This window comes from Limulus polyphemus, unplaced genomic scaffold (genome assembly GCF_000517525.1).
Source record: "Limulus polyphemus unplaced genomic scaffold, Limulus_polyphemus-2.1.2 Scaffold271, whole genome shotgun sequence".
Classification (NCBI taxonomy): Eukaryota; Metazoa; Arthropoda; class Merostomata; order Xiphosura; family Limulidae; genus Limulus; species Limulus polyphemus.
Genome location: NW_013665881.1, coordinates 438,737 through 451,692, shown reverse-complemented (window position 1 = coordinate 451,692; position 12,956 = coordinate 438,737). Strand labels below are relative to the sequence as shown.

General features: G+C 32.2%; 1 protein-coding gene across 1 annotated transcript in view; it reads right to left on the bottom strand.

Moving 5' to 3' along the window:
- Positions 1-12,956, bottom strand: part of LOC106456910 (hemicentin-2-like) — a 165,148-nt gene that overhangs the window by 20,864 nt on the left and 131,328 nt on the right. Inside the window, exons 6-8 of the mRNA XM_022382691.1 lie at positions 11,244-11,534; positions 8,791-9,078; positions 5,375-5,680 (exon numbers count right to left, since the gene is read on the bottom strand). Of these exons, the coding sequence (XP_022238399.1) occupies positions 5,375-5,680; positions 8,791-9,078; positions 11,244-11,534 (885 nt within the window). The remainder of the gene's footprint in view (positions 1-5,374; positions 5,681-8,790; positions 9,079-11,243; positions 11,535-12,956) is intronic.

Sequence of the window (12,956 nt, the reverse complement as noted above, 5' to 3'; positions counted from 1 at the left end):
ATATATATATATATATATAGGTATATATAATGAATAGTTTGTGGTATCGCACGAACTTGAGCCTAGCTCGCCAGCTCCGAACTCAAAAGTGCATGTAAATGCAAAATATTGGCAGGATTTTGTAAGTTCAGCTTTTTTGAAAATTTAAACTATGAACTTGATTGTGAAAAAGAATAGAGTCGAGCTGTCACGAGCTTTTGGTGTTGTGTGTTTGTCACCAAAACATTCAGTTTATGAATTAGTTTAGTTGTATAGATTTGGTTGTACTAAATAGCTAGATTTGAAAAAATAATAGCTCAACCAAATCTCGAATGCTTGAACACTTAACCATTTAATTATTGTTTTTTTAGGGCTACTAAACTATGACATTTGGCCTTAAGTATATATTTTGATTTTTTTATTTCCGGATATAGAGCAGTTAAAGTTTTATCGAGATATCTTTTGGGGAAACGCACCTTGTTATGAAGTAGTAAAAGTGGATAGTAGAAGAGGCACTTAATGGTTATGCATGCACAAGCATATTAGGTTTATACAATTGTTGAGTACGTTATATATAAAAAATAAACATATTGTATATGTAGTTTAAACGGGTGTTTGAAAACTGTCATCCTCTTACACTAAGTGGGGTATGGAAAGTTAGCAGGGAGAAGTGGGGAAACTGAGACATGTCAGCTTTACGACTGAACGTTTTGCAATGAAAACTAAATTCTAAGATGCACAGTCGTCGGATATAGCACGACTGGAGGTGGCGAATTAAGATATAACAACCGAAGCAATGAGGTTCCAAAATAGTTTGATATAACTCTCAAATTTCTGTAGATATATAGATATAATATGAAGCTTATAATGTAAAGTAAATTCTGTAGATGTAATAAAAGAATCATTGTTACAGTATTACTAGATAGTTTATGCAAAGATTGAAAACAACATCACATTTTCACAAGTCTAAAATTCCCATATTTAATTACTAGAACATTAATGTCTAAATCTCATGAACACCGAAGATACAAATTGTAGACACCAATGTGCCAACCTGCTGTATTCAATACTTAATGTAGGTATCAGAGGTCCGATGCTAGAATTCATGTATAACCTGCCAAAAAAACATCAATCAAAACATTATGATAAAATAATATCATTAAGAAGCACAAACACAAAACAATCAGATTAATATCATACCTGAGCTATAAGAAATATGAGAAAAATAACTTCGCTTAAATTGAAGTATGTAAAAGTTTTCTAAAATTTTATCTGGATATATATATAGTTTTGGTCTTCGCTTGAATTCACACTTTGTTTTTACTTTTTAACTACTAGGAGATCCGTAAACTATCTGTGATAAACAAGTAAATTTTTGACTCAACAGAAAGACGATTAAGGAAATTTGCACCATCTGCGAATGATGTTAGATATTATCAGCCGCGGTATAGCGGCTCAAAGAATAACTCTGAGTTTTTCAAGTATAAACGTTTAGCTCATAGTTCCGTCATCTCTTGACCGAACTGAGATTTTTAATTACAGTTTTGGACTCAGGAGGTCAAACCCTTTCGATTAACTACGCTAAAGGTCTCAAAGATTAATTTACTTTAATCCTGCCCTAAAGAATTCTAATTTGAGGGTAGTCTGGTAGAGATCCTGATGAGTAATAAAATCGAAACTGGTACACGCGAGCCTCACGCTTGGTATTGCTGGAGCAAAAAATATAGCTCATAAAAAGGGGGGAAAAGGCCTCATACATTAATTTATTCTAATCCTATTGAGGATTTTCTCTCGTTTTTTTTTCTTAGTACAAAGCTACACGGGGGGGGGGGAAGACAAACGGTATTAGTATGTTTAGTTTTTAACAGTGTTGGAAAAGAGAGGTTATCGAAATATTTTACGGGGTCTTACAAAAGTCAGTTGACTTAGAATATTACTAATTTATTCAACCCAAATTTCTAGATTAGTTAGCTGTAAGTTTACGGACTTGCAACTTTAAAATCCGGAGTTCGGTTCCCCGCGGTTGACAGAGTGCAGATAGCCCATTGTGGAACTTTGAGGTAAAACCAACATCATCTGTTTAATTTTACTCTACGACTATATGTGGACAGTACTTAAATATGCAAACAGACTGTAACACATTTTGATGCTAAAAACACAAAAGTTAATAAATGTTTAGTAACTAAATTATGGAATACCCTGTATTTAAGGAATTATTTTAAATTCTATATTGAACTCTGAATTATATTTAATAAAAAATAAAGCCAGCATAAAGCTTTGTTAGATTGTTTGTAATTAAGCAAAAGCTACACAATGGGCTATCTGTGCTCTGTCCACCATGGCTATCGAAACCCGGATTCTAGCGTTGTAAGTTCGCAGACATACCGCTATGCCACTGGGAGGCCAACATAAAGTACAAAAAGTCTTGAAAAGGTAGAATTTTCACCTCTTAAAATGCAAATGATATGTTTTAAAGCAGGGTTGTTTGCATTTAAAAAAAAATCTCTCACGGCATCTTCTCACTACGCCAGTATAGTGTTTATGATTACGTATTTTAATTTCTATACAATTTACTTTTAAAAATAAAGATAAGTGATAGTGAGTAATAATTCGGTATTGTTACTTAAACTTGGAAAAGAAAAGATGCTGTGATCGACAAATTTGTCTTTGTTCAAGTAACTGATACTTTTTTATGTTGATGAGTCACGATGTTCGCTGTAATTGAAATACGCCTACTGAAATCGCTTCCTCATTATGGAATTGATGGAGTTCGTCCGTGTTAGCTGGAATGAAACAGAGCAGGAGGATATTGTAACGTATTGTGTGACCTCCTTTTTTTTGTGTGTGTGGGAGGCGTGGGTTGGTTCAGTTGTTTGTTTCAGAGTTTTCGTGTAAAGCTACATAAGGGTTATACGTGCATAACCGTCCCGAATTTTAAACAATTATAGAAAGGAGATTTGTTTGGTTTGTTTCAGAGTTTTCGTGTAAAGCTACATAAGGGTTATACGTGCATAACCGTCCCTAATTTTAAACAATTATAGAAAGGAGATTCGTTTGGTTTGTTTTGAATTTTGTACAAAGCTACACGAGGGCTATCTGCTCTAGCCGTCTCTAATTACGGACTTGCAACTTTAAAATCCGGAGTTCGGTTCCCTGCGGTTGACAGAGTGCAGATAGCCCATTGTGGAACTTTGAGGTAAAACCAACATCATCTTGGTAGTTCAAAGCTACACGAGGGCTATCTGCTCTAGCCGTCCCTAATTTAGCAGTGAAAGACTAGAGTGAAGGCAGTTAGTCATCACCACCCACCGCCAACTCTTGGGCTACTCTTTTACCAACGAATATTGGGATTGACGGTCACATTATAACGCCCCCACGGCTGAAAAAGGGGGAGCATGTTTGGTGTGACGGGGATTCGAACTCGCGACCCTCAGATTGCGAGTCAGGCCTAGAGAGGAGATATGTAGCTGGACAATAGTATTCATGTCTAACTCTTGAGATACTCTTGCCTGAACGGATAGTTCGATTTAACCGTCAATTCTATAAGGTACCCACGAGTGCATTTTTGCGGCAAAATGGTGCGACCATGAACTTTCAAAATCATATTCCAAACACTTTAACCATTAGAGCTAGCCCAATACACAAATGTTCTTAATTCTCCAGTTTAGATGGAAAGGTTGAAGGAGAAATGTATAAATTATTTTCAAAAATAAAAATATAGTGCATTGAATGATCGAAAATGAATCTGTAATGAAACATTAATTAAAATCTTGTGTTCAATTCTAAATCCATATACTTGTTTGTTTGTTTGTAATTAAGCAAAAGCTACACAATGGGATATCTGTGCTCTGCCCACCACGGGTATCGAAACCCGGATTTTAGCGTTGTAAGTCCGCAGACATCCCGCTGTGCCACTGGGGGGCATCCATAGACTAGGCTAATAATGTAAAACGATATTCAAATTTTCAATATATATATATATATATATATATGTATATTCCCAAAATTATAAATATTAGAACCAATAAGCCTTAATGATATAAAATAAAATAAAAATAGAGAGGTTATTATGTCGAACTGATGCAGTTTTTGATAAAAATAATAACTTTCCAAACAGATATTGGATAGTGAAATGGTTTATTTCTAGTTAATATGGCCCTTAACATGCTTAAACTAAAGAGTTCTAAAATGAAACAAATGATTTATTGTTGTTCTGAACAGTACATTAGAATATTTTTCCACCATTAGTTCGTGTGGCTTGATACACGCTAATGTCTACAGGGAATCTCTTTCTTCTGAGTATCTTTGACAAACTAAGGTAATACGTGTCAAAGTTGTATACAATCTTTAATTAGAATCTGACTTTTTAACTTTATACACTGTAAAACAGAAGCGCGACATTTGATATCACTCCCAGTATTTAGTTTTCTTATTGAACATGGCAATAAATACATCATGTGTTCTGAAAATCTTGGTATTAGTTCACTTCTAAAGAAAAATCTTTGAAACGAGAAAATCCACACTAAAAACTTATACCAGGAAAATTTTCAATTACTTATAATAATTTATGTGTGATTAGCAGGTCTTTGATTTAAGTTATAATGTAATTAAAACAAAAAAAAGTATTGTTTTCTAATTATTATCATTTTACCCCCAATATAAAATGGTAAATTAAATATAATTATTATTTATTTCTTGGTTTATTCTACCATAAAACACAGTCATCATGTTCAAACTCCTGGTTACATATAAAAGTGTAACTGTAATAAGTATGTGTTTTTTTATAGCAAAGCCACATCGAGCTTTCTGTTGTGTCCACCGAGTGGAATCGACCACCTTATTTTATCGTTGTTAATCCGTGGACTTACCGCTGTCCCACCGGGAAACATGATTGAGGACTAATGAACAAGAAATAAGTGAATAAATTATGTATTTGTGAAACGTACAATTGTCTCGTTTTTCCTCAATTTTGACCCCGCCCCCCAGTGGCACAGCGGTATGTCTGTGGACTTACAACGCTAGAGAGCACGTTTCGATATCCATGGTTGGCAGAGCACAGAGAGCCCATTGTGTAGCTTTTGTGCTTAACTTCAAACAAATCAAACCAACCAAATCCTCAATTTGATATTTAAAAACCTTAGTATTTTCAGTTGCACAAGTGTATTATAGCAAAGTAACAAACCAAACCAACCAAATCCTCAATTTTGTAACAAGACATGTTAAATTTATTATTCGGGTTTCTTCTTACTTCCGATGTTAGCTTTTATTGAAACGTTTGACCTATCTTGAGTAGCAGTGACACCATATATATATATCATAGCAACATTACAGAGTATAAAATATATGAACTACGAAAACAATAATTCTAAGAAGTGTAGAAATATCACAGTCTTGCCTTTTTTGTTGGACTCGGGGTGAATATCTAAAGTTCTAACATGAAGAGTTACCGGCGGACTTCTTCCTTTCGCATTGACAGAATAAATGAAAAGCACGAATGGCGTGCCAGGAGGTAAGGAATGGACGACGAATAAAGGAACATCTGAAGCAGAAATATTTTCTTGGAGATGGTCGTTTCTTTTGTTGTAGACTTCAAGCTGGAAATGTTGAGATAACCCTTGATCTATAGGAGGAGAGCAACGAACAACAAACATCATTCTCGTTTGGTTGATGAGCAAGCAGTCCTTTGGTACCTCGGGAGGAGCTTCAGGAAAAAAAAAAGAAACAAACTGTATCATTATCTTTTCTCACAACTATGGTAGAAAAATGCAAAGAAATTATTTAAAAACTAATGTCTCTTCAAAACTCGTCTTGTGCCTGTTTCTGGACGTTTGAATCATCGTTATGACTCCATTCTCATATAACATACTACATATACTAAGAAATGGATCAGATGTTCAAACATCTGCCCATTTACTCTTTCGCTATCCCATGTCATGATCGTGTTAATCTTTAGGCTTTCTACATCTGTTTTGCATTTTAATTTTTCTTTTCTTTGATATTTAAAAAACTTAGTATTTTCAGTTGCGCAAATGTTTTATTGTAAAATAACAGAAAGTATATTTTATTTCATTTATCTTTAAGACCTATCTGCTTATCTATTTATCTAGTTGGATCTATGATTGCGTCTTCTTTTGTTTGCAGGTAAGTTTAAATTATTATTCATGAAGGCAAAATGGACATCCCCTTCAAATGTTGTCTGACATGTTGCTCTTAACTTCAGTCATTATCAATTTATGTTACAAAAAAAATTTTGAAAACCATTTTAAATAAGAAGATATTACATTTGATGTAAGCATTTACAATTTCATCTAGTGTATAATTAAATAGACGATCTTTTTGTAATAAAATTTAAAAGTCATCCTGAGTGACGACGTTTGCGACTTTGTGGTTGTAGTATAATGTAATGGCTTTTGACAGGATTTGTATGAGTAATGAATTTTAACATGTGTTTAATGACATTTAACACCTAAACTAAAGTAATAAGATTCAAGACGTGACTGATGAATAAAAGAGGAGCTCTAGTATAAAAAATTTTGAAAAAGTGATCGAGAACAGCAAAAGTATGACGTTTCCGATTGTGAAGTTTAATAAATGATATAGAGTAATGATATCTAAGATATAAAGTAGTGTAATGTCGTTTTTAATGTAATCTAAAGTATAGGAGTTTAGTACATGATTTCGATTAATGACTGTTTGAGCGATAAGGTATAATAAAAAAGTATAGTGTAATGAATGATGTTTAAAACGTAATTAAAGTTTAACGTTATCTCATAATAGGGGAATATAAAGCAATGATGCTTAAAACTTGGTATTTGGTTTTCTAATGTAGTAACGCTTAACGTTATGTAATAAAACTTTTATGGTGTATTCTAGTTTAATAACATAAAAGAAAGCATTTAGTATAGTGAATGATATTAGAGATTCTTGCGATTTATATCATTCAATCTTGTGTAATGATGTTTAAGAAATCATTTTGTATAATGATACTCGAGATGTTTTTGAGTCCAATGCTGTTATATAATGTAATTTTTATGACCCATTCTAGTGTAATCGTGTAGTACAACGATGTTTTCTAGTGTAATAACGCTATATAATGTAATTTTTATGACTCATTCTTGTGTAATCGTGTAGTATAACGATGTTTTCTAGTGTAATAACGCTATATAATGTAATTTTTATGACTCATTCTTATGTAATCGTGTAGTATAACGATGTTTTCTAGTATAATAACGTTGACAGTGTGATCTAGAAGAATTATTTAACGTTTTCAAACATTGTACATTAAGATAAGATAAAAAAGATAACGTTTAAAAGAGTTATTTACTATTAACTTTTCGAGAATTAATAGTTCATATATTAATTTTAAACTAGTGTCAAATATATTTTGCTGAAATGACTCATTCGTTAAGGAAACAAAAAAGTTCTCGTTTGTTTGAAGTTAAGCACAAAGTTACACATGGGCTATCTGTGCTCTGCCCACCACGGGTAAAATGTTTTTACAGATGAAAGTTAGATTTGTTTGTTTGTTGGTAATTAAGCACAAAGCTACACAATGGGCTATCTGTGCTCTGCCCACCACGGGTATCGAAACCCAGATTCTAGCGTTGTAAGTCTGCAGACACACCGCTGTGCCACTGGGGGGCTAAAACAAAAAAGAAATTATATGATAAAGTTGCAATTTTCACATGTAGTATGAGCATTCGTTATATTTGTAAAAAGTTTTCTCGCATATTTTCCCAATGTTTGTTACAAACTATATTACCAAATAAGAATGCAGGAATGTCACTTGTGGATGTCAATGTGAAATTACTGTGGATGTCAATGTGAAACGATTGTGGATGTGCATGTAAGTCCAAGTCTTGTGTGTGAAGTAGACAAACATAATTGTTTGTTGTTAAACACAAGGCTACACAATGGACTATCTGTGTTGTACCCACTACGGATATCAAAACTTGGTTTTTACTTAGTTTGTTTGTAATTAAACACAAAGCTACAGTGGGCTATCTGGCTTTGCCCACCACGGGTATCGAAACCCGGTTTCCATCGTTGTAAGTTTGCTGTGCCACTGGAAGGCATGTTTTTTTTTGCGTTATAAGCCTAAGGTTTACCGCTTAGCCATTATAAGCATTAGAAAAGGCTTCATAACAGAAGCATGCAAAAATTTATTCTTTTTATTGGTTAAATATGAAGTTTCGATGTAAAGATATATGTATAAAAAAATTACCCAAATCTTGGAAGTGATATTGTAAAGTTATAAAAGGAGGAGGCCCGTTTACAAATATTAGTATAAATAGGAATAATTACTATTGAGTTAAAATATAATTTTTTCATAATTAACAAATTTCAATATCCGATATCTTAATTTAGTAACATTTTGATTTCGTATACGTGTACAGGAGATTAGTTACAGCTATGGATAAAACAAGACGTTTATATTTGTAACTATGAAGGCCAACTACGTTCATCGTAACATGTATTAAGGCATTTAGCAGTTTCATCTACATAAAAATCTTTTATTTAAAGAAGCACATTTTTTATTAGTTTTAAAATTTATTGAGTTATTTTTTTATTGTTGTTATGAAACTTAAGCTAAGAGTATATAGCTATTAAAACGTGTAACCAGTCCCAAAAAATATTACTGTTTATTAAACAATACCATAAGACATTGAATAGATATGTTTTATAACGCTATTATGGATTTATTGAAAGAATAGAAGGAGTTTCATTATGGTTTAAATATCTCAATGTACGAATTTGCGGGTAATCTTAGTAATTTCTAGATGGCAAATATTGGTAAAAAAACATATTTACCTCCTGGAATAACATTAAACATGCAGGGGCGTTTTTGCTCTCCAACTTTATTCTTTGCCCAGCAAAACAAAGTCCCATATTCCATTTCAGACTTTGGAGAGAATACGGCCACACTAGATGTTTGATTTCGAATGAACGTATTTATCGACAGCTCGCCGAAACTATTGTTTATTGACCAACGAAAATTAACTTCCGGGGGTTGTGCTTCCACCTCACACGTCACCCTCACCTTGGATCCAACAAGAGCAGCATACGTTTTAATTTCTTGTGCTTTACAAACTGGGGGATCTGACAAATTGACAACAACAATATTAGCAATGAATGGCAGATATCAGTGTAAACATACATTTGGAGAAATGAGTATGTTATTTTACAAGAACATGAACATACTTATGAAATATGTTCTTAGTTGTGGTATTGCCATTTTTTTCAGCTCATGCAAAAAAAAAGAAAAATTGGTTTCCAATTTCTAATAAATTAAGTTCTCCTCACAACCAGTGCCGCTTTAAGGCACTGGTTGGTCCTTGGCGAAGTCTAAACTAGTGGTCCTCCCTTACTTTTAAGAAAATACCATACAATTTGATAAACTAAATTTATTAGTGATAAAAAGAATAAGTGAATAAAAAAAGAAAGAAATATATTAAAATGATTAATTATTTTTGAATTAGATAAATCCAGAACGCTTCTCTCACGCCCACCCCTGACCACATAGTATTGCCTTTTAAACATTTCATTACTTAATAGATTTTTGTTTATGTTTGTTTGTTGTTAAGCACAGAGCTACACAACGGGCTATCTGAGCTCTGACAACGACGGGTATCGAAAGCCAGTTTTTAGCGCTATACGTCTTTATACTTACTGCTAAGTCACTGGCAGGTGTTATTCCTTTTACAAAATGACGCTCTTTGTAGTAAGGCCTTGAGAGTTACTTATTGCTTTATAACTATAAAATGTACATTTTTTGTTGGTTCACATTTTGTTAAAAATGTTTTAATTACTAAAATTTTGAAATTTATCACTAAGAATCTTTTTACGTATTATTAGAAACTTTCAGAAGTTCATGGAAACACGTGATACAGTGACTCTTGATACTAGGCGAGCAGTTAACGTTTGAAAAAAATAATTTATAACGTAAATTTACAGCAGAGGGTAATTGTTGCTGTATAATATTTCTATTTGTCTCTACTTGAAGTTATGGGTCAACATTCTCTTAATGGCCTAAAATTTATTCGACTGCTTAATTGGGTTTCACAAAAATAAACAAGTTAAAGAAACCGAGTTAATAGCATATGATAAGATCGTATAAACTTCATCCAAAATCTAGTTATGGATATCACTCAATCTTCATTGCTATATGGCAGCAGGGAGCGTAGTAATGAAACTTGATAACTGACGTTTAACTTGTCGAATAAATTTATGTTTAATTGAAGTTCTTATTTTTTGTCTTCTTTACGATAGATGTGTTGAAATACTAGTGCATTTATACCTAGTGGTATACATTTTTATACATTAAAACTAGTGGTTATACCTTTCAATGTGAAAGTTTGAACTTGATTGTTTCTTCAACCACCATGTAATAATATATTGAGAAACTTACTTTTAAAGACAAAATAACAAAAGAAATACCATCAAGGATATGAACTGAATGTGTCCACACCTGTATCAACCAGAAAAAAAGAATGGTTGACTATGAAATTGACTTGCAGTAATCTAAATGATATTCATCAACACTGTTAACATTTTATGGAAATACTTATTTGTTGTTGGTAGAAAAGTTGTTTTTTTGTTGAACATTCCTATACTTTAGTTTCGGTTTGCCCAACATTTTGAAATTACATTTTATATCCATATCAGAAAAATAGCAATAACAAGTAAAGTTTAGTGTTATTGTGTTAAGATATATTTTTTAATCATAAAAGTTATCACGATGCACGTCAGGTACCGTAGGTTATGATGTGGACTGTTTCCATTTGGGAGTAGGTTAAAGATAAGATACAAGTAAACAAGGATGATCAAATTTAGGTTTTTGTTTCTCCAGAATGATACACCTGGTATTTCAGAGAAGATGATTTTCAGGCGATCGTTATACTGGAAAGTTGAATTTATTTTTTAATTCATGAAAGAGTTGCCCTTTGTAAACATTAAATGATAACTGATTTTTAAAGGTTTATTAAGTCTTTTCTTTTTTGCTTTCTGAGGGTTTTGAAAATCTTAAACTTCTATTCATAGCTTCCGTTAAAGAACTAGTGTAATTATTTTTCAGAGCAGATTATTCTCATTGCCAAGATTTAACTGAAAGTAACGTTCTGTTTGGAATGTGAAGGATAACAGCCCTTATAATGTTTACCACAAAACTGTGTATATGATATATTGCATAATTATACGTTTTATAACATGATAAACAAGAAAATTCAGCTTTTTAAAAAAATTTAGGCAAAGAATAAATAACTCACATATCACTTGTAAAAATACTTCTCTACTGGATTCTTCTCCTTCTTTATTTACAGCAATACATTGAAATTTGCCTTTGTGACGTTTCTGGACATTTTGAATTGATAAGGAATAGTTGGTGATGAGAATACCAAACTTCGGATTCGAGTGCATTGGTAAACCTTTAAAGAGCCACCAAACACTGAGTTCTTGTGGGTTTGATTGGACGATGCAGTCTAGTAAAACCTCGCTACCTTCTTGCACATTGCTAAGGTTGGTTGGATACCGTGGAGTAATTTTCACTCGAGGAGTGTCTAGATGTCAAGAAATGTTCACATTATTCTTTAGACATAGACACATTTATAGAAAAAGAGAGGGTTATGAAATATTTTCCTGAAACACAGCGACTGCATTTTCTAATACTTGTTATTATGAAATAAATATACTAAAAATGCAAGCTAGTTTGTATTTGAGACAAAATCTATTGCTCATATGAAAATAACTAAAACCGACTACACTCTTCGTAATTTTCGAACCAAGCTTATGATTAGGTCTTATTACAGAGCCTGTGAATATTTAGAGTAACTTTAGAAAATTACAACATTTTGTAGCAGTCTTTACAACCTGCATTACCGTAAGAATTGATCAAAAATACATTATTCATAACTTAAATAAATATCATTTTTCTCATTATGTAACACTGATTATGACAGTGTAAATAAACTGCATCGATACTATCCATTCATGCTTTTGTTAGTATTTTATTTATAACTGGTATAACAGTTAACCTGCTTCCCTTATGAAAACCAGAACACTTTTTTCTTATCATACTAAAGTGTTACATGAAAAAATATGAATTGTGGCTTTTCTATTCCCCAAAACGGACGCCTGTAAGATGCGATCTCGAAACAAACAATAGTGTATATGAAGTTTGGTCAAACCAGAAATCTTATAGAAATAAAACAAACATTAAATTGAATATTTGTATTGAAAACCCATACAGTTTCCAACACAACACGTGTGGTAGACCAGCTATCAAACATCAGGTACCTGCATGTAGATAATTCCTAACTAGAGATATCGATTATTGTATTATATTTCAGGAATAAACATATTTTTCTCTGAAGTAAGTTAATTCGTGATTTAGGAAAAACCAATCACCTTTAGACATTATATTTAACTTTTACAATGATATTTCTAGTAAAAATAGTCATTAACTAGGACTCAAATAACACTTTCATAGTTGTATCTCTTGCCGACGAGGTGTTTTGGTCAGTACAATACCTCTTTCTTTTGGTTGGTTTTAACAAGTTTTATTTATAACACTATATATCTTTACAGATATTTAAAAAACTCTTTATCACTGTTAATTCCAAACAAATATATAAAACCACACATCATACAGGCATAAATACCGGTTTCATGTCATCAAGAAATATATAAAATCACACATCATACAAGCATAAATACCGGTTTCATGTCTTCCAGGATACTCTTTAGTTTCTAAAATAATGATCTCTCTAACAAGACCTAATAAAGTCTTATTTCAGTAACTGAACAGTATTCTGGAATGTACGAAATCTATATTTATGCTTTTTTTATGTTTTTATTTATTTGTTTTAAATTAACAGTAAAAAAGAGTTTTAAAATATTTTTAGATATATTCTTATATTGCTTCATTTTTATTAATCACTTTCCTGTGTAAAATATATTTGATTACTTCTATATATGGATAT